Here is a 22,954-nt window from a genome sequence, read left to right as displayed (position 1 = left end):
AGGACACTTATCCTTTACACTTCCTCGACAGAGGCCCTGAAGGCACCGTTTTCATAAAACGGCCTCAAAGGTGGAAACTTTTCAAAATGGAGGTCAACGGCTATGTAAGTATAAAGAGCAAAAAAAAAAGGTTTACGAATGCGCTGACTTCACAGCCTAACACGCCCTTTAGAATATCCTGGGATTAGGGATGGTTTTTTTCCTTTTAGTTTGTCGTCAATTCTCACCCTGGGCACCATCTTAGCAACTAGAAGCTTATTTCACTTTTTTTTTCAGAAAGAATTGTGGTAATCTTGAGTGCTATAAGGAAAATGCATTCACTAGTAATAGCTATCGCTAAGTGCCAACGAGCAAATATTTTTTCTATACGCGCGCGCTGTTCAATTTGTTTAGAAATGTCATGAATTACCGTAATTTACGAAAAATAGTTTGAACTCAATTCAATTGCATAAGCGAAAATTACTTTGATAATAGTGAACTAAACTGTTCTACTGCATAAAGAATTTGAAATCCCGACTTTACATAGCACAGTTTTTGAGATATTGAAGTTCGTGTTTTTGTCCGAAGTTGCGCACAGATCATTTTGTGTAAAATGTAGTGGTCTTTTAAGCGAACTCCTAAGCCTCGAAAAATCATAATGCAAGTACGAACTGATTACGTACACTAAAAGGTCAAGCAACCCTGAAAAACCGGTAATGTCAAATTCTATCAACCACGGGCTCCAATATCTTGAATCCCTAAAATGTACTTTTATTACTCCAGCTAAAAATCTATTCAGAACTAGGACTTTAATATGCAACCTAAGTGAATCCTTTTTCAAAAAACTAAAAAACAAAAGAAAAGAAATAAACGAAAAAACATCTTTGCTTCTTCGCTTATCCCATGTCTGCACGCAAATATTGCAAGCCTAAGGCTCCATGTCAAAGTCACACTCATTCACTATGTAGTTTCACTACCCTTTCCTTCTGTAGCCTGTTCTAGGCGTTCAGATAGTGGGAGGGAGAGAGGGTTTCCCCACATCTCTCCCCAGTCCCCCCTCTGCTTTTCATCGCTTTCTTTACTTCGCACCACTCTCCACCATCTGAACGCTTGGAACAGGCTATTCCTTCTGTTGTAGCGTCAGCCGAGTACACGTGCACTCTAGATCTAAGGCCTTTTTTAAATATATCGCTTGTTGCCTGTGCGATAATTCGTTTACCGAATTTCCAAAACAGGAAATGAATAAATAACAAAACCCGTAAGCTTACAACATAAATTAACCTGAGGCTATGCCCGCATTTAATAGTCTGTTCGGAGTTCACAGTAGACAAGCTTTTGAGAGACGCAAGTCAACCGGAAGTACACCTTTTGCATTCTTGGGCAGTGGATTTGCTTAAAATTTCGGACAAATCGTCTGTATGAGAGAAAACGCCCTTAGCATTTCAAACTTGGCAGCGCCAAAGCATGTTAAAGAAAATACGTCTCGCTTCCGGTTGACGCGTGTCGCTCAAAACGCCCTTGCTTAAGCTCCCTGATAGCGTCCGTCCACACGTGAATGATCGTAAGTGGATATTCTTGTACAGTGTAAACAGTCGCATTTGTGGACAGTTTTAACCCATGAACCATGCTAGCGCTCAAGCCATAGACCAAACGTGTCCTTCTGGAATTGAAACAGTGTTAAGCAGGGTTTCTACGGCCTGGTCCATCTCCACCAGACTTTGGTTTCTCGTTTTCTGCCATAATAGCGCATTTTTTGGCCACCACCGAAATCCCCAGTTCCCTTGCATTATGTTACTAGTCAGTTTCACAACTACATGATCGCTTAAATAAAAATATCTACACTTAAGGTGCGTTTTTTGGGGAAAATCCAAATCCGGACTTCCGAATCCACAAACGGATTTCGCGTTTTTTTGGGCAAATCCAAAAACGGATCATGAATCCATAAAATCCACACTCAGGGTGGATTCTTCGGATCAAATACAAATCCGGATTTTTGAGATTCACAATCTGAGCGTTTTTTTGGGACAGGATTTGAAAAAAGTATTTTTAACAAGCGCTTTTTCGAAAAAAAAATTGTACGCATCAGATGCCGTACATGTATGACATTCTAACTGAACCTATGTAGTGGGGCCTTATTAATTTTGAGCCATTAGTTACATATTCCATGTTTGTTGTCTATTCAAATTATTGGTAAACTGTTTTTATACCCTTACTTGTCATGTTTTTGGTTCGTATGTTAATGTCTGCTTACGCCAGTTTATTTTCCAAGTAATTAAAAAAAAAACAATTCATCGGCTTCAGTTTTAAATTCTTATAATTTCACTATCCTAAGGAGTGTATTCTATTCGAGAAACGTTTGTGTTTCAAACCGAAATATATACATTTCGTATATTCATTTGTAGCTCATGTTGCTTTTTCTTCTTGTCTTTGCCATGAGGATCAGTTTGTTTTTTGTTTTTACCCATGAGGAGTACGAGGACATGCCGTTGTCACGGTAAATGATCCTTTTTCGGATCTTCCGTGTTTTTGGTAGTGAAGAACCCGTATGATCTGAGATCACAATCCGTTTTGGGGTTCTCCCAGAAAAACGCACCCTTGCTGTTGGTTTTATAGTTTGGACAACAAACGGGTGTTGACCTTTCCCTCGAAATTATTTTTGGACTCGCCCCAAATCTCTGTCAGTTTCAACGTCCAAGATGCTGGGAGAGTATTAGTCCCCAAAATAGTATCATCGTTCGCGCCTCCCTTGAGGGCTAATTGACAGCACGTCACGAAATCTCCTTCTTTTGGTGCATAAAATCGGGCATGACGCAATGGAACTAAGGTCGGTCAACTTTTCATTTTTTTTTTTTTATAAACACATTTTACATTTCTTACACGTGCGTCGAATGTGGTAAAGAACTGGTGTCTTATCTTGCAAGTAGTTCAAGTTATTCGAACACATTCCTAGTCACGGCATTTGCAATTTCTCAAAAACACTGTTTTAAAAATTCAAATTTTACTTTGCAGCCGGCGGCCCACGCATCGTCTAGACCAGCAGCACCAGGCCCCATTCTTGACACATTTCCCTGCGGAGTAAACGTGTTTCTCTTCTCGATTGTTTTGAGTTTCTACTGGGTTCTAATTCTTTCGGGAACAGAGGGGAGACTTGACTTTCTCCCAACGGTCTATTGAGAAATTAAAACAAATAATACTGTGAAAACAAAAAGGTACTTTATTGATAATTTAAGACATCCAAAACGTCCTATAAGAAAGCACTGCTTCTTCTACGCACATGGGCGTGCAAGTAGATTAACCGTATCCAAAAATGGCTGCGGGGGGAAGATGATAAAGAGTGTAGGGTGGGGTAAGGTTTACGAAAGCGCTGCTTTAACCCGTCACCTCCCCATTGTATGTGTTCGAGTCACAGCCGATTCTCTCCACCACACCCATGGCCGCGATAAGAGGGGATTCGGTTATTTCAGCACAAGGTTCTAACGCCGGTGGGATTTTGTGTTCACTACTGCCGTTTTCTAAAGAGTTTTTCTCTTTTTTCTCCTTCCCAAGGTTCGAGTCGGATGAAAGCAACTGGCTGATAGAGAATGCCGAAGGCGCGCTCGCTACAGGTTTAGTGGGAACAGTACTAGTAACCGGAACGGGGACGGGAGCGCTAAGCAGTATCCTTTCTTCCTCAACGCTCTCTTCGCTTTGCGAGGCGGGGGATGTCCTATCGCCTTCCTCGCCGCCTGTCGCAGATTCAACACCGCTGGTCCATACTTCCGCTTTCGCTTGCTGCAATTGCGCTTGCGATGGCGCATGCTCCTCTTGTTCCTCGGACTTGAGACTGACCGGTGAGTTTTGCTGGCGCATTTCAGCAAGCAAACCTTCACTTGTCTTTAGTTTGTCTTCATAAACAAGCAATTTCTCTTGTGATTGAGTCAATTGCTGTTTGCAGTCTTTGAGTTGATGCTGAAGCGTTAAGATGGTTGACTGCATACCTTCAACTTCCTCGTCTAGTTGGATAACGAAGTCGTTCAACTCTAAAACGGGATAATAATCGGTAACTTAAATTTTGACAATCAGAAATTTTAATTTCAGTAATTTTACACAGGAATCAATACCAGATACATGCCAAAGGAATAGCCTGCGACCATTTTGTTGTCCATACCATCATTGGTACGACTTCGGCTCAGCTGTGCTTTGTACCGTCACTCTAACAAGGCACGGTACACCTCTATTTTCAGGACAATCAAGACTCTACACACACGTGTTAACAACTCCATATGCTCACTCACTAAAATAAACTGCATATCACACCTCGAAGAGTAAAAAAAGGTCCCAAGCATCAACAAATCTGTAAAAAACCTTGGTTACCGCTAGTCTGCGAGCAAGCACGACTCTCGCGATTTCCAGTCGTAGAGCTAGCTTGCAGGCTACAATCGGGGAAAGAATAGTTAAGACACTTTGCAATAAAGACCCTTTGTGACGTTTTGCACTTAAAAAGTAGCCAGCGTGGCAGGCGTTCGAAGGGGAAGGGGGAAATGAATCTTTCCTTACCCCACCCACTTCAAGCACTGTTAGGCCTCTGTACCAGCTACCAGTAACAAACAACAAACACCACTGACAACTTGAAATGGAGGGGGGAGGGGAGAGGTGCAGATGTCTTGCTCTCGAGAGTACTCCATTTGAGGATAGTCTCAACAATTTTGTCGGCGATTGCAATTTACCCAAGACAGACATAAATGAAGTAGCGTGTTCATTCAACACTTGCCCACTGGCCACAGAACAAGTTGACTTTAGCAAAGCAATACAAAGGAGTCAAACGAATGCATAGTTGAGCGGAACCAGGTAAACTTGAAACTGTCGCCCCTGAAGTTAAACTAACATGATTTTCCATGTAATTGTGATTTGTTCATAATGCACGTCACAAAGCTGTGGTTTAAGTAAGAGCTTGTTACTCCCTAAAACAAACAGAACTAACTTAAACGCCACGTCTGTGACTTAGACCCTAGAAGTGTACCAGCCAGAAAACAATTCACTCTCATTCTTGTTAAGTCAATTTAGAACAGTAGCTAGCTTCGCAGTATTGTCAGCCTTACCATCTTGACTGCCTTTCAGTTCATCGCTGTATTTTTTCTGAAGAGCAAGTTCAGCTTCCAGTTGAGCGACTCGTCCTTGCGACAACTGACGACCGAGCTCCTGATTTTCCTGGATCAACATGCGGCATTTCGCCATCAGTTTCTTACCAGTAACACTGTAAAACACAATTCACACAAAACCAGTTAATTTTCTTGCTCAACACTTTCACTCCCAGGACAAGCCAAAGTCAAAATTTCACGTCTTAGGAAAGCGGAAAAACAAACAGCACCATTTGAAAGGACAGCAAAAGTGGATTCATTTGAATGGTCACACCGTAGGACTTCTTCCACACATTCAAGGTGAGTTAGAAATACGTACAAAACAAATAGAAACTAAGTGAAAGTACAGCAAAAGATGTTTCCTTTGAATGGTCAGACTGGAGGATTTAAAGGAGCTGTGTCACGAAATTCAGCCAAATTAGGTAATTACAAAATGCCCGTTAAATTAAGAGAAACGTAAAAATAACGGCTCAAAACATTAAAGAAAGGTTAAAAATAATACAACAGTTACAACATATGCCACGGATGGGCAAAACTGAAGAAGATTGAAACGGATTGAAATTAGGGTTTTTGAAAACTGTTCAGCCTAACGGTTTTTCAAAGTTGATCTCTGCTGTTTGCAACTTCCAAAATAATGCTCAGGAGACATATTTGTCTCGAATCCGCTCTGATTTTGTCATTTCCATGTATTTTCCTTGCTTACTTTAAGTTCCATACCGATTGAGGGCGAGTAATTAATAATAATAATAATAATAATAATAATAATAATTTATGAACTTATTGTGCGCAGCTTAACATGAGAATGATCAGCTGCGCATTACAACTGCGTTACTTTAAAGAAAATTGGCAAAATTAAAGAAAATGAACTGGACTGCCGTGACACAGCCCCTTAAATTATATGCTGATAACTTAAAACCTCCTTCAATACTCCATCACTCACTGTAGGAGCGAAACGGTTAAATACAGACCTTCAGGTAGGCTCGATTGCCAACCGCTGTTCAGGAAATGAGCCCGTTCTCCTCCCTCGAGACTAGATTCAAGGACGAGGACGAGGACGCCTACGAACGACTGAACGAGGACGAGATTTAACTTCCAAGTTTTTTCGTGTATTATTGTAAAATTGACACCCCAGAAAACTTTTCAATGTACTTTTTTTCACAGGAAAAGCTAGCACGATTATCAGTTTTTGTTGAGGAAGGTTAAGCCCTCTCCCGAAAGCAAAATAACAAAACTTCTGACATGTGTGATAACTTGTTTTCGCCACTACGACATTTTTGCTAAACCTCGTAGTAGAATGACGAAGGCTACCCCGTTTCCCGCCAAAATGACGCTGGTTCACGCGCGCCAACTACTTAGTAATAGAAAGGTTAGCATCACGTTTACGACAAACGGCAAACGTGAATTTGAACCACAAGACCAAGATTTCCATTCATCTGTCGTTTACTGTAACTATAACTACACGAAAATCTACTGATTCGCGCCAATTCTATCTATGAGAATTGTTTTAAGCTGTTTTTATCTGCTCATTTCTCATTTTGAAAATTTCTCAACTTGAATCTCACGTTTGCTGTTTGCCGTAAGCGCGATGCTAAATCTCTCTATTAAAAAAATCTCCTACTCGCAGTCGTTCTCTTGTCTTAGAACGTTAAAGTCTCTTATATGTACAGGAAGAGCAGTAAGCACACCCGAACGTAAAATGTCACTTCACATAACGTGTCGACCCCTCCATAACTTACTACTGCTTCTGTAGTTAAAGATGTCGCCAGGACAGATAAAAGGTTGTTAATTCCTCGTTTCAAAACGTTTTCACCACGAACTGAGTACCAGTAAAACAAGGAAGTAGGTGAAAAGACCGTAATTCCTCATTCACGACTGGCAATCACACACCGTCCAATTTTATCTTAACTGGTGCAAATAAAAAAGGCTCATAAGAGACGGAACGGCTCCGGTAGAAACAAGTGCTGGTTCTCAATGAATACTGGTTGGTTTTACACCTGCAGGTTTTGTCAGTGATTACACCCGAGAAAACACAGTCAAGGTACATAAAATCCCTAAGGAACGGGTACATGACCGTTTACACGTTGTTGTTGTTGTTACTTTTCCAGACCCCACGTACCTAAAGATCGGTACCTTAAAAAGGCCGAGTCTTTACACGTTGGAAAGAAAAGAAAAGAAAACTGCACGTACGGAACCGATCTTAGAGGACAAAATGTGCCAAGCTATGGACTTTTTTAGGAACGAACCGGGTAACATTCAAACTTGTCTCCTTCTCAGCCGTTTTTGTCTCGTCACGCAACGCTCCTCCCCAACAGTTCGAATGTAAGCAGCCATTTCTTGAGGAGAAGCGTTGCGCGACGAGACAAAAACGGCTGCGTGGGAGACTACAATGTAGATTCAAACGGTCAAGTATCGTTTTTTTTTTTGGAGCCGTAACGTTCCGTTTCGCTCGTGTAAACGGGACTTTTAGGCCGGATACAATCGGTTCCGTAGCGCATTTTTGTTTCCTTTTTTTAACCTGTAAACGCTTGTCCACTCTTCGGTACAGGTCTACACCATTTTTGGGGTGCTGATCTCAAAAGGAGAAAAACGACAACAACAATAACGTTTAAACGGTCTTGTACAAGTACGAAGGACTCCTATTAAGTACTCTGCCTTTTTGTACATGTAAACAATCCGATGTCGTCGAGGACCGGTTCTTGTTTCCACCTGAGCCTCCAAAAGCGGACAACAGCAGAAAGGTTCCGTGTAAACAGACTGCTCATGAAAAGAAGCGGTCCCGTGTGAACAGAAGTGGTCCATTTCGGTATCAGATCTGATCCATTTGGCACAGGAAAGGCTTCGTGTGAACAGAACGTAAGAGGTCAGTACTGTTGTCAGTAAGTTATTCAGGGTTGTACTAAAAAATCAGCAGCATCACCTGTCGGGTGTAAACTTCCAAGCACTGAGGTCATTCTGAGCTTGTTCCAATTTCTCCTTTTCAGAGTCCAAGTCTGTTTTCATTCGTTGAAATAACAAATTCACCGCTGGATCCAGCAATGTTGACCGTAGTTGTATTGAAGACGGGTTTTGAGCTTGTTTCAAATCATGAATTTGGGTCTGTCGACAATAAAGAACAAAATGTTGGCCTTGTTGCCTTCCTGTTGGTAGACAGCACGCTCTATGCAGCCTTAACTTACAAGAACTTGAGCGGTGTTGACAAACAAAAGACAGACATGTTTGACTCTGATAAATGACGGTTCACCTGTTTAAAGTGGTTATGTCACGGTCTTTGCTATCTTTTTCAAAGCTGAAAAATTTTTCACATCAATCGAATTTCAAAATAATGGTCCAGTTTTGTTATTGAAGACACTAGGCACTGAAACTGTTTAGTTCCTGTCGTCTGCTGCTACGAATGGAAAGATGGACATGAATTGAAGCAAAAATCACCACAAAGTTCTTGTAGTTAGTGCTTGCTGGTGAAGCTTATTTGATATTTTCTTCTTAACAGTACAGGAGCATTTTGTGTATGTTTTGTGTATGTAAAAGCAATAAGTTATGACTTAAGCACAGAATTGACCTGCACTGCAAAACAGTAAAATATTCGTGACATGACCCCTTTAGAGAGAGCGAGCGACAATGAAAAATTAGAGCCTTTTAGCTGGATTACTAAGCCACATTTGGGTCATTTTCGGAAATAATACATCCCAAAGCAAGCTGTGTAAGGACTTTGGATTGCACCAAAAACGAAACTCAAAGCCTTGTTGGGAGGCAAAATTAATTTAGAAATTCCTTTGAGAAGCAAAGTTTTTCCTGCACTGTAATTGCAGCAGTGTACCTTTTCTCCTTCTCAGTCTATCAATTTTCTACAGATTTTTATCAGTTTCAATCGGTATGCAAAATATAACAATTTCTGAGGTTATGAGTCATAATAGGAGAAGAGGAATATAAAATAGCCTGGTCTGTGAACATGGGAATTAAACAGAAGAGCTGAAGAGGGGGCTGATTGAAACAATCTGCAAATGTTATAATAATTTAGAGAACTTACACAGTCAAGAATTAAGTTTTAGTGAGTCCCACAAAGTACAGTGCATTTTTCAGAAGACAGTACCAACATTTTTTGGAGATTTACGTTCAACAGAAAAAAATGTTCAGGCATCAATTTAAGCTAATCATAGTGAAAAGGCAGTGATTGAATGGTAGTACTACATGTAAGGGAAGGCATGTAAAGATGGAGTGTCAATTAACATAAATCTTCAAAACCACAACCATTGATTGAAACTGATAGCAATCAACGAAAATTGATAGTCACAATCCTCCCAGTAACAACTGATTTATTACCAATGATTTTTATCGATTGTAGCAATTTTTATCACGTAACAATGTGGTGTCATGCACATTTTGATGTCGCATGTATAGTATTATAGAGAACACAACAAAATTCTTCGTTTCTGTTCAAACAAAACAATAAATTCCTGCTTGGGAGCACTGCACTACACTGTAGAATCGAAGACTTCCGAAAATGACCCAAAAGACCACACATATTATGCTGGGTGCGGTGGATGCACTGGGCCCCCCTCAATTTTTCTTAGAGCACAGCCTTAATAAGAGAGGAGAGTGTGAGCTCATGCTACCATGGTTGCAAAATTTCTGGATCTCAACAACCTTTCTTCACAGCAACAGCCATTTGTATTGTTAAAAGATGGAAGTGAAGTATGGGCTACCGTTTTGCTGGAGTGCAAATCATACCAGGAAAGTCATACACGTCAATTTTGTCATTTTTTTTTCTGCCAGACTTGCAGGACCATAGTTTGTTAAGATCCAGAAATTTTGCTACCATGGTAACATGACTTCTCCCCTCTACTCCAAAGCCTTCAAACTTTACAGGAAAGCTGCATCTGCATACATCTACTAAAACTTTCCGCCAGTGACCACAAAATCTATACATGCATCCAAGGTTGAAATGGGAGACAACAATATCTATATATTTTCTTAACATCTGACAATTTATTAAAATGTAAGTACACCAACCTGAACTAATGAGGTTGTCAAGTTTTCAGGTTTTGCAGTTTTTAGATAGATAAATGGCTGATATTTTAAGAAAAAACAATTGGGCTGCTACCACAAGGACATGGTGGTTGTATAAAAGGCGTAGCCATACATAAAGGAGGGTTTTCAAACTGCACTTGCTCTCAAATACCTACATGTAGCCTGTGCTGCAAACGTACTGTAAGCTAACACTGGATAGTAGCGTCTGGGAAGCAGCACCAAAATCTTTGTTCTGGGCCCCAATGGACTCAACAAATTACCAGAAATACATTTTAAATTCCCCTTCAACCTGACTGGCAAATTGACCATGGCTTTTTTAACAGGCCAGTCATGGTGCATACTCAAATCCTGGTACACAGGTGAGGACCCAAAAAAAGGATTTTGGTGCTGTTTCAAAAATGGACTTAAGCAGAAGTTACATTCCATTTGTGGCACAAGCTATCAAATACCAGAATAACCGTAAAAATGGAGAAAAGGAATAGTTACATGTACCAGCAAGTCTTCCTCAGACACACAAATCAGCAACATGTAAAGTGTATCACACTGTAACTAAGTACTGTTTGTACCTTGAAATGAGCAACTATTTTCTAAGAGTCAATAATTCAGCTCCAATCATCATAAGAATTTAAATCTGCGAAAGTTCCAGGACAGTTCTATACTGCTCTCTGGTACTGTAGCTAGGTATCAATATTTTGCCTGTTATCACTGCAGACGATAGTTTCCCTCCCGCACACCACTTGATCTGAGACAGACATTTGATGGCATTGTGCTCAAGCAGTGTCTCTGTTCATTGTATTGATCAGTAAAGCACATCACTGCAGTTATGGCTGTGCAGTTTATTAAGAATGAGGACTTGTTTTCTGTTCTCCTCACCAATAAGTCTTGCATTTCCTGTTCCTTGGTTGCAAGCCTCATCACCAAAACATTCTCACGTCTTGTAGATTCCTGCTGCTGCTGTTTCAATTTCTCTCCTGTCTCCATGAGTCCTACCAGCTCTTCTGTGAGTCACAAAACACTTTGATTACTCAGAACAAGACAGTGTGTCATTCATTTTTCACAAAAACATCATTTATTTAAAGAATTCAAAACAATTCTACTAGCCTAACAAAGGTAGAGCTACATGACGCCAAGTTTTGGATACTACACTAATATTCATGATTCCTTAAAGTCATTTCTTCCAAAAAGTGTGGATGGTAATAGTAAATTATATTTTCATAATGCACTAGTGAGAATAGAAGTGAGACACAAGACAGGTCAGGTAACAAATGTGACCCATGGCATGTCATTTTTAATTTCAGTACCCGCAAATTCAACAACAATATTAGTTGAGACACTGCCTTAAAGGGCCTTTCTGACATTTTACTGCCTTCCAAAGGTAAAAAAAAAGCTTTCCCGCCCCCATCCCCTCCATGCACTGTTGTGCCACTGTTCGAGCTACTTGCAGAAAACAACAAACACCCCAGCAGAACTGTAAATGGAGGGAAGGGGGGAGGGGTGTAAATTATTGTTTTGTTCTCTGAGGTAACCCTATTTGAGTACAATGCCTCAAAAATTTTGTTGCCAATTACATGTTGACAGAGCAGCCAAGATTAAGGTGAGAATATTTTAGCTAAAAGCATACAGTCTGTGTATGTGCATGTAAGCAGCTTCAAAGCTACAACTTACTATTCGTTTGCTCTCCATTCTGTTTTTTCTCCAGGTGATCAATGTACTCATTCAACTCCTTTATCCTTTAAACAAAAGTAAGGATTTAAATACATGTACAATACAACTTAAAAGTGATATAAATGGGTATTTACATGTACAATTCACGGGGTTCCCCAAGAAATTAGTTTTAAAGTAGAAGGACAAAAAATTTAAGATGGCAGAATAATACAAAGTTTAGATGGAAAGGTGCAGAGGCAAAGCTGCTTGATGGGATATGTAAGAGAGAGAGAGAGCGGGTTGTGCCCTTCCATTAGGGAAGTCCTGGGGCTATTGTAGCTTTCCTGCAGCCTGGGAATGTTTTTATCTCCAGAGCACTGGAAAGTGCATTTTAGTGTATTTCGAACAACTTTATAGGGAAAGAACTTTAGCCACCAAGACAGAACCTTATTTAACCACATATGCTTTTCTTATACATGTAAATTTAAATCAAGGCCCTGCAATTTCAGATGCTTTGTTTAAAATCCCTTATCAGAGGGCAAATTTATTGTTGCTTAGATATCTCAGTTAACTGAAAATGATCTTGCACCTAAATTCTTATAAACAAGGTTACAATGTGCATATAATAATTATTATACATTCCTATACATAAGTGTATGGAAATGTATAATTATATGCACATGTAGGGAGACAGGATAAAGGGATGACTACACTTTGAGCAATTCCACCAGGTTAAATTTTAACTCTTACTAAATCCTATACCAACATGCAGAATGTTCGAGATGAAGCCACCAAAAAGGTGAGTACATTTTCTATCACTGACGTTATTGTACTTAGGAAAAAGAGTGCAAATGAACTTAATTTGTTAATAAAGTACTAAACATAGTTTTCTTGTAAAAATCAAATCAAATCAAAGGTCAAAATAATTGTCATGTTTTTTAATCTTTGCGGTACAATAACAAATACTTTGACCAATTTTTGTAATAAAATAATTCACTGAGATCAACAGTAGCAAATGCTAGGATATTTTTCAATGGAACTAGACCATGGCCAACTACAACTCAATTTATTGTGTGCTTGTAGATTTGACCGCTACTACTCATTATCAGTACCAGTAGATATTGTTATTACACTGCATGGCATTACCTCAGTCAAATGAAAAACAGTGAAAGTTTCGCTTTACGAAGAGGGAGGTATACCATGAAACCATTTCAGAATCTACATGTAGAGTTTTCATTCTCCTTTTGGTTTTGCCTAAACATTGTGATTGAAAATTTGACTTGTTTATGGTTTCATTCACGCACACTGAAATGGCACTAATTCCATCAATATTACACCCATGAGGATGAAAAACAAATCCTAAGATTGCATGAACGTTAACGTAAATTGACAGATACAACTTAACCTGTTTCATTTCAATTCAGCAATAATTTGCAGTTTAGGTTACTTCGTACATAGTTTAGTCTGTTTTAATGTTACGAGATCACTAAATAAATGGAAACCGTTCCTTTAACCCAAAATGGTCTCTTTCTTTATGTACTTTGACAACCATTCTCACAGTGACAATGGACTTTACAAGAGAGGTTGGAGGGGGGGTTGTCACAATTGTCAAAATTCTTGAGAGGTTTGAAGATCAACTTCAACTCTATTTTTCACAATGTTTAGGGCATTACTTAGTATTAAAAATGGAAAATCTAAGGAGGTGGGGGTGATGGGGTCCTGAGTGAAATTCTCTCTGAGGTGGTATAAAAAGTTAACTTTTGACACCACAAAAGGAATGGTTCAAGTTTTAATAACCTACAGTGTTGCTGGGGCTACTCAGCCAAAATCCAGAAAGGAGTTGGAAGGGGATGAAAATGGTTACGAGTTTTACCAAAGTTACATCATTATTGATCTGTAGTTTCGGTAAGACTATTGTTAGCAACTTCTTGTTTAGTTAGCATGTCCTTTAAGGGGCCCTGCTATGGACAAGACACCTTTGTGTAAATAATGATACTTAAACAAGTAATGACTTTACACAACAACAACGTTAAAACGCGAGCTTCCTTTGCAATTTGACAAAGGTGTTGATATAAAGTGATCAATCCCAATGAATGACAGCTCTTCAAATACACTCCTGAAAACCTCGTGCACTTCCGATCACGGAAAATCGTTAAATCAGAGGTAACTGTCATGTAGCATTTAACAACACTAAATAAATGCTTTTTTCAAACGACAGTAGAAAAATATTGACAAGATTCTAGTCGCTGCAAATTCAGCTGTCACGCAAAAAACATTCACCTTTCTAATACTTCCTCCTTGGACAAGCTCTTAAGATCCTCCGATTCCAGTCGTACCTAGGAAGAAATGAATTACATTAGCAAAGTTTTCAAGGGCTCAAATTTGAACCAGTTCCCGTGAAAACAAATGACAAGAAACACGAGACAGTAGACATGCTTACTCGTTTAGGTGCAGGTTCGGTTGTCTCAGCTTCCTCGTCACTTTTTCTTTTGATTGCTACAACAAATGCACAAATAATTGAGCTCAAAGTATAGAGAAACGTTTATGGGTAAATCAGACACTTACCTTCTTCATTTTCCGCCATATTAAACACTAATTTGAGGTCGTTGATACTTAAGACTCGCGTAACATGACAAAAATCGCCATATGCAAGTGAATTTCACCTGCAAGGCAGAATGGGAAGGATTTGAATCGTCAAATGACTGATAGGGTAGTGGAGGGGATGCAATTAACATGTGTTGATTAACACTCTAACAAACGTGAAATAAAGAAAACTATAAAACTAAAAATTATCCTCGGTGAATTCTCTCTAAGAAATAATTTTATGCGAAACTTTGATGAGGCCATTGATATCAAGGGTTCAATCATTTACGAAGTTAATGTACCTCCCGGGAAAAAGTAGTTCGTGGCAACATGAAATCGAGGCCAGCACATGGTTCAAGAATCAATATGGCGGCTACAGTCTTCAAAATTAAGATAGAATATGTTTACCGTAATTCAGGGACTTAAAATTAACTTTACACTGTTACCTGATGGTAGACCACAAAGAAGAGCAGGAGCTTGAATTAGAAGCTCTGACTTCCATTTATCCAGAAGAATTTTCACGTAAGAATGCAATAAGCTTATTTTAATTTTAAATTAGACTGATATTTAAATTGTTAAAGTTACTATTAACAATTTCATCCCTGCAGCATTCAATAAAATGTCCGTTCACTCTTTGCAATTGAGTTATGCAGTGATGTAGTACCCTCAAACTGGATCAATCTAACCATGACTAGTGTACATACATCATATAATATATACATATCTTGTAGTAATTATAATTGCATTATTATTCATTCAAAATATTTGCCGTTTTTGATTGGCTTTGATCCCCAGCTAGTTTCAAGGCTAGTCCAAATTTTGTCCTAACAGGACCTTATTTAGCACCATGTAGTATACTCCCTTGTCTTTGTTGATGCTTAAAGTCCCCTGATCAGGACTCATGCCACAGACAAGTGAATCTACATGTAGTAAATGACCTTCTTTGCCATGAGTACATCTTCATAGCTCAGGGGACAATGGATAGAGCACTGCTCGGTGTTTCTAAGGTCATGGGTTCAAATCCTCTTAAGCCATAATTATACCTGCCAATTCTCACACATTACATGCTAAAGAGATCAATCCCATGCATCAACGGCAATTTCTCACGCCTGACTCACAAATCAAAGAAACTATTTTTTAAGACATGATTAATAATGAAACCTCTATTCAATTTTCCTTACTTTGTGCCCTAATTTTAGCATACCGGTAATACATGTATGCTATAATTGTCACCTTTTGAATAGCTTCGGAAGTGCTCAAGGTCATTGTATCATCTTCAGACATTTTTGGCAATTTTCAGAAGTCTTCAGAAAATCATCAGAAATCTTTGGAAATCGATAGAACGTTTTCAGAAATCCAGGCCATCACAAGAGGAAAATCTCACACATTTAGCTCAGAAAAAGTTGGCAGGTATAATATATTAAGGACTCAAACTTTTTTATCTTGTTCCATGGTCGTGACTAGAAAATTTATTGTTATGACATGATGTACAGTGCAATTACTTAGCTCTGGAAAAAAGAGAAAATAGTTATATTCATTTGGAAATTCTTGTCTGATTTATTCTTTAGTAATTGAAAGTGATCCATGTTGTTTTCAAGTGTCAATTGCTTGTGAACCAGACAAACCTGAAGATGAAGATTGTAAAGGTAGTGTTGTTTCATATTACATTCACATTAAAATGATAATAGTTTAGACCATGTCAAGGTTTCTTGCCAGCAGCTGTTTTGAAGTAACGTCTGACTATTAATAGCTCATTTTACCCGGGTCCTATAAATATTGTTCTCTAGAGAACGATAAGGGAAAAAAATTCTCAAAAATTTGTGTCACTTCCGATCACTACCAAATTTGGCACACAGGAAGTGGACTGTTTGAGCCATTTGCATGGCCAGTTTCAGCCCCTGACCTTGGATATGCTTGTCACAATAATTTTTTTGGAAATGGTGAAAAAATGACTCGCGATGAGGGAAAAATTTAAAGTGGTTTTAGTGATCAAGAAATACTATTGGCAACAAAATTCGACAGTGGATACATTTTACAATAGTTTTGGATACATCTGGATTATCTGATACTCAATAACTAAAAAATTGAGGTAAACGATCAGTGAAAATCTTAGTATCTCACTTCGCACAAGAGTGCTGCCAGCCATGTGTTTTTCCAAAGCAATGAAATGCCTCTCAGTTTGGCTTTTTTTTCAAAAAAAACCTGCTTCTTTGCCTGAAATTTATCTTCATTTTGATGTCTCTGAGTTCAAATCTTGAAATTTGTGAGAAAAGTCGCCAAAATAAATTTTTGTCACATCGCTCGGTAATAGACCTTTTTGCCTGTGACAAGAGGAGCCCGCAACCCTAATCTCTAGGTTGTTATAATTACACATGCATCACATGTATGTAGCCAGCATTGGTTGGACTTCCACTAAAAATGAATGGAATGCACAGATCACAGTTTGATCATGCGCTTTTGAAGCTTCAGTCACTCGTAATCTGATCATGCCTGTTTTGACCATCTCTAATGAGAAACCTACGTGAAGCACTCACTGCACTGGAGCAAAAGCTTTTGACTTTTGACCTTAGATCGTTGTCACCGGCCCGCACTCCATAACCTTTGGTTATTAAGACTAGTTAGCTTGTAAGTTTTGTTTCCCCATTTCAGACCACGTGATGGTACCCCAGAGAACTGTTTCTTTCAAAATTTAATGTCATCCTATGCACGTGCATCCACGTGTATATGTATATGTTGTAGTTAATTTTTCATCTCAGGTAATTTTTAGTTTTCGTTTGTTTGTGGGTATGGTAATGTACATGTATGCTAACAAAGTTGAAACAAAGGAAAAATAAAAATTACCTCAGTTAAAAAATTAATTACAACATATACACGGTTAATGAAAAGATGAAAGAGAATATCATGTGGTCTGAATTGGGAAAACAAAACATACACTAGCTGGGTATCAGACGAGTCTGTTGGTGTTATCGCATCTTCAACGTACTTCCAATATGCTACTCTTAGTTTCTTTTGAACTAGGTGCTTAATAATTAAGACAGATAAGTGTAAAGTTAATCAGAAATACTAGTACAAAAGGCAGGGTTGAATAAAGCATAACTCAGATGCAAAAGTTATGGCTATTTATTTTTAAGCAAAGTTTTTGAGGTTTTTATTCAAATCATCATATAACTTATGCCTTTTTCCCTCTAAACTCTTCAAGTGACCTACTTACTAATAAATATTTAATTTGAGTTATTCAAATGGAACTCTTTTCTTTTACTTAGGGATTATTCATGTTGAAATACAATTGCTGGCACTACAGTACAACATGCATGATTGAAATACCATTATAAGCTAAACAGAATGCCATTGATTTTAATTTTCACAGTGCATGCTAAATTACAGTTCACCTACGTCAACACGTATCCTGAGGATCCTCCTCTCATTGAAATACCATCATATGAAGGGATGGATGATTCAGAAGCAGAGAATCTTCGAGAGTTTTTAGACCAAGAGGTGATTACATGTGATTGATTATCAAACAAGACTTGGAGCATATTCTGGAAATTATTTATTATTAGCATGTTCCAGTGGTGCCTGTCATTTACGTGAGGAAAACCTGAAATTCCAGTTGGAAAATCAAATTGATTGCTTCATTCCATTTGGGAAGCTTCAAAAAACATGGCCTGTGATTTGCACAGTAGACTGCGAGCAGTCTCTCTTTTTCTTCAGATTTAGAAAGGGGAGTGTACGCACGCAGGAGCATTGAGCAAGACACGAGAAATGAGGGTGGCAGCCCGTGAAGACTCTAACTCTATGCACTGCATAAGCTGCTCTTTTTAAAAATAGAATTTGTAGGAAAACCTCCATGTTACTCAACAGACCAAGAAAAAAGAGAGACTGCTCACAGTCTATTTGCGGTGATGCAATTTTTTTGATCTCTTAGTCTGTTCAGCTGATTTGGATATACTTTGTAGCAGATCATTTTCTCACTATGTCAAATGTAGTTTTATGTTTATGCACAAGATTTCCACCAGGGTGGTTTGTGTAAATGAAGCGTCCCAGGTGTGAAATTTGAGTTCAGATAAGGAAGCTTAAAAGCAAATTCACTTTTTCTCTTTTTGTCAACAATTTATTGATTTGATGCACTTAAAAGAATAGAAAAAATTATCACAGAAAGTGCTTTTAACAAAAGAAAATAAAACCTGGATTAAAATTTAACCCCGCTAATCAGCCTTCCAACAACTGGGCCCTGTGCTCCCCAGGTCAGGACCATGTGAGTGAATACCACTTATGACATAATCAGTTTAACTTCTTATTCCTCTCTCACTGCTAACAGCAAAGCTCTCACATGCACAGCGGAGTACTACCGGTAATAAAATTTGGTTATTTCTATGCATCCAAGAAGTTTTGGTAGTGACATTCAGACAAAATCATCCGTCCATAAGTACTCATGCACCTTCATGTTAGTGGATGTAAAAGGTCACATTAGCTTGGGGTCCAAGTTACACTTTGCACAATGTTTAACTTGATATTGGACATCCATGTTATGGTAAATTGACAGCTGTCAAAAAAGGTATCCACTGACCAGTGTCTCATGACTGTATTGCAGGCTCAGGTGTACAACTCATTGAGGTGATGTGTTTATTTAAAAGTTCTCTGCTGACCAGTTATTGGTTTTCAATTGATTCCAGGCTTAGATCCATTTTTTCAGGGGGAATCCAGTGTGCTTCATGCTTATGGCAAGAGTTTATTACTGAAGAAAGATATTTCTTCCAAGATCCTATGAGAGCTTCGCTTTTGTTCTTGGCTAAATCTACATATTATTTGAAATTGACAAGTATTATCTAATTGCATGTTTTGACTCCTTTTAGGCACAAGAAAATCTTGGAATGGCAATGATATTCACTTTAGTATCAGCTGCACAAGAAAAGTTAAATGAGTTTGTGGACAAGTTAAAAAATAGAAAAGAAGAGGAAAAATTAAGAAAAGAAAGAGAAGCAGAGGAAGCAGAAAAGAATAAATTTACAGGAACACCGGTTACTCTTGAGACATTCTTGGCATGGAGAAGAGCATTTGAGCAAGAAACATTACAAAGTGGAAAGAATAAAGAACAAAATTTTAAAGGAAAGTTAACAGGTAAAGAAGCTAATTGTGTGTTTTCACATGACGTCATGGCAGCCATATTTGTGTCCCAAAACAATGAAACGGCGGCCATATTTGTGTCCCAAAACAATGAAACAGCGACCATGTTTGTATCCCAAACCAGTCCTGTGGGAGTTGAACTCTTTTCTTATGTAAACGCTTTCTTTTGTTCCAAAAAATTTGCATAGATGCTGGTCACGTGAGTGAAAACACATATTAAATACTTACTGCAACTCGTTTCTGTTCACTGATTGAGTTGCCTGCAGTATGATTTAATTTACAGTACAGTGAAACCTGTATTAAGCAGACACCGTATTAAGCAGACAGTAGCCGAAGGCCCAAAATTTATTTCCCTTATTTACTTTAAGTGAAACCTTTATTAAGCGGACACCTCTATTAAGCGGGCGCGGACACCTAAAAAGTACCAAGAATCGTCATTTCTATTGTTACCAACCTGTATTAAACGGACACTTGTAATCAAATTCCACCACCCAACATGCCAGACACCGGAAATGCGAAAGATTGCCGAGAATTTCCACCCACAACTTTTTCGATTTTTACTTTAAAAAACGTGACTTGACAAACTTATTTGATTGGTTTCACTGTACAGTATTGTTTTCTATTTCGTTTTGTTTGTATAGAGCTTGTTTCACTAATCTGATTTCCTCAAATTTGAGTTGCAATCTATGTTTATGATCAATGGACCACTTTGATAAAGAAATTAATGCAAACGTATATCGTCAAAGTCTCTGGGAGTATTCTTAACATTTCCACTGTTCATTTGAATGGCATTTGACACCTCATATGACATTTTCTATCGAAACCTGTATTAGGTGGACACCCCTGTATTAAGCGGACACTACAGCATTCCCTGGAGGTGTCCGTTTAATACAGGTTTCACTGTATACTCTCATAACAGACACCTCTAAAAGAAGGACGCCTCAATAAAATGGATACCCAGAGTTTGTCTCTTTACTTCACTCTCTTTAAGATGACCATTACTCTTAAACAGACACTTAGAGCCTGTCCCAAAGGTGTCCAACCTAGAGAGAGTTGTCTGTACTCTTACATTATTTTTAAGCGTAAGGTTTCTAATTCTTAATTTTCTTGGCACGTTTTCTTCATAAAGAGCAGGGAGTGGAACTTTTTTTTCTCCTCCCTGCGTTTTCAGAGACACGGCCAGTTGCAAGAAAGGGTGTTAAAATGCATAGCACTATAATTAAATGTCATGGGTTAAAGTATTTAATCAAGAGGAGTCTCCATTTTGGAACACCTACGAGGCCTTATTACCAGTAAAGAAAATTAGTGGTCCTTTGCGTTTTTATTTGTTTTATTTATTTAATGTTTTCCAAGTACTTGCTCTCCATCTGTTTGATGATTTTTAGCAAGAGGTCAGCGGCCTCACTAATGGTAATAACTAATAACAAGAATAAAATACAATGAAACAGAGGTACATATAATTATTGTTTTTTTTGGTGAGAATGTTAAGTCAATGTTGTCTTCATTGTCATTTTTGGTACAGGCTTTCATACTTTATTATTAATGCTTAGCCAACATATAATAATGAAATTGAAATATTTGTTCACTGTTGTTCTTTGTGTCTAGGTAAACAACTTTTTGAACAAGATTCATCAATGGAAAACTCGGATGCAGCTTTCCTTGAAGGTGAGTAGTGTGTAGCCTGGCAAATTGATCCGTGTATGAAAAAGGGTTGCCACTTTAGAAACGAGAAAGGAAATGGAGCTGAAATGCGTCCAGCAATTGTTTCTGGGATAATTACTGGGGGTGTGCCGGTCACCTGTTGGTCATTTTTTTTCTCCTGTCCTTAGTAATTGTTTGAAGCACCTCTGTGCGCTGGAAGACAGTCACACAGTTCTGAGCTCCATAGGAGTACTTAAATTTCGAACGAAAAATGTTTGACTTAATTTATCTTCTTTTCTTTTTCATTTGTTCATTTTCTTTGTTTACTTGTGAATTAATTTTAATGTGAGAGCTTCGTATTTTGTTTTTATACAGACACTGCCCACCTAGACTAGCTTTTGTGAGAAAACGAAATTGTAAATTTGCATCAACCAATAAAAAATGAAATGAACAGTCCCTGAATCGTTCTAGAAGTCTTTGCGAAAGTGAACTCCCCCCAGTTTCCATCTCGTTTGTAAAGTGGGGAATGCATTTGGCTACACTTTAGGGACGGACCATTAGAAAACCTATTGGGGGAGATGGGCGAAGTACAAAAAAAATTATTCGCTCAAGGGAAAATTCATGCACGCCAGTTAACCCTAAAAAATATCCGTGCTACGGCTTAAAAAAATTCATACATGGAATTTGATGACGAAAAAAATTTCCTGCGACTCAAAAATTCCCCACCCGTTCCCCATAACTTTTCTAATGGTCCGTCCCTAAGCACTAAAAGGCCACTGTCAATGTTTTAAAATTCAGCAACAAAAAACAAAAACAAAGAAAATGAATAAACATGAATATACATGGTTTATCATGCTGAATTATATCAAAAGTGGCCTATTGAGGACTGAGGACACTGTGTTAACGTCTCCTCCTTGGAGATGGAACCGCCTTTTTACGTGGTCATCCGAGCCACACGAAGGTCTAGCCATTTGAAGGCCGATGGCCGGCAGTACTTAACCATCATTTCAGCTACTTTTTAAGACCCTAAGTACTGGTCCCACCCCGGGGATCAAACCCACGACCTCCCGCTTTGCAGTCAAGCGCTCTACTATTGCTGGTTTGCACGTGACGTCACGGCGGCCATATTGTTGGTCAAGAACAAAAGCAATTCTCTCTTCTGAGAACTCAACTCTATTTTCATGTAAATTCTTCGAGAAAAACGTCTATTGTATTTACCCCCAACATGGTCGCCTTGGCACGTGGTTGCAAACCAAGAATAATAAACGTGATAACGGTTCAAATTAATATTGATAACAAGATCGGCAGCTTGACCGACAGTTGTGGCTCAAAATACCAAAATCACAAAGTAACTTTTCTAGGACCAGAAGATGTAAATTTGATTGCTTCAATGCACCTGCACTGTGCGCCACTTTTAAATTTAAGAGGTTTTTAGGGTGTAAAATTTTATCTACACTAGCGCTTATTTTCGTCGCAATATCTTCAATAGCGATCTCTTTGGTTTTGCACCACTTACTCTAAGCCTTTCTTTCAACAATTAACTGATCACGATCATTTTCTGACGCCCTACGTCGAATACAAGATATATTATCTTCGAGTTGCGATTTGTCGAGAATCGTCCTGTGATCTTCCACAGCGGTCACCAACATACATCATCAGAGCCAACCATGATGTAGCGGCTAAACATATCATCAGGAATGTAGTAAAAGAAGAATTTTTTTCTTTTAGGTGAAGTGAAAGTAGACGAATCTCTCTTTCAAGAAATGGACGATTTAGACCTCGATGATGAAGATTTAGAATAAAATTACTATTTTTAGAATTCTTTTGTGTGATTTTTCGAA

The 22,954-nt window shown here is 38.5% G+C and overlaps 2 protein-coding genes across 2 annotated transcripts; one reads left to right on the top strand and one right to left on the bottom strand.

The window, feature by feature from the left end:
* Positions 1 to 3,170: 3,170 nt before the first annotated feature.
* On the bottom strand, positions 3,171 to 14,424 carry LOC140922951 (pre-mRNA-splicing regulator WTAP-like). Its single transcript, XM_073373003.1, has 8 exons — positions 14,331 to 14,424; positions 14,206 to 14,261; positions 14,046 to 14,101; positions 11,787 to 11,851; positions 10,995 to 11,119; positions 8,014 to 8,192; positions 5,058 to 5,212; positions 3,171 to 3,998 (listed from the first exon to the last, which is right to left on the bottom strand). The coding sequence occupies exons 1-8, from the start codon at positions 14,347 to 14,349 to the stop codon at positions 3,349 to 3,351; spliced, it is 1,305 nt and encodes a 434-aa protein (XP_073229104.1). The 5' UTR covers positions 14,350 to 14,424; the 3' UTR covers positions 3,171 to 3,348.
* Positions 14,425 to 14,697: 273 nt separating this feature from the next.
* Positions 14,698 to 22,932, top strand: LOC140922941 (RWD domain-containing protein 1-like). Its single transcript, XM_073372992.1, has 6 exons — positions 14,698 to 14,870; positions 15,917 to 15,994; positions 17,716 to 17,843; positions 19,202 to 19,466; positions 21,078 to 21,137; positions 22,842 to 22,932. Exons 1-6 carry the CDS (start codon positions 14,798 to 14,800, stop codon positions 22,913 to 22,915), a joined length of 678 nt encoding a protein of 225 aa, XP_073229093.1. The 5' UTR covers positions 14,698 to 14,797; the 3' UTR covers positions 22,916 to 22,932.
* Positions 22,933 to 22,954: the final 22 nt, after the last annotated feature.

The sequence above is a fragment of the Porites lutea genome, chromosome 1, assembly GCF_958299795.1.
Source record: "Porites lutea chromosome 1, jaPorLute2.1, whole genome shotgun sequence".
Lineage (NCBI taxonomy): Eukaryota > Metazoa > Cnidaria > Anthozoa > Scleractinia > Poritidae > Porites > Porites lutea.
Note: the sequence above shows the minus strand (reverse complement) of the source record. Positions and strands in the feature narration are given on the sequence as shown.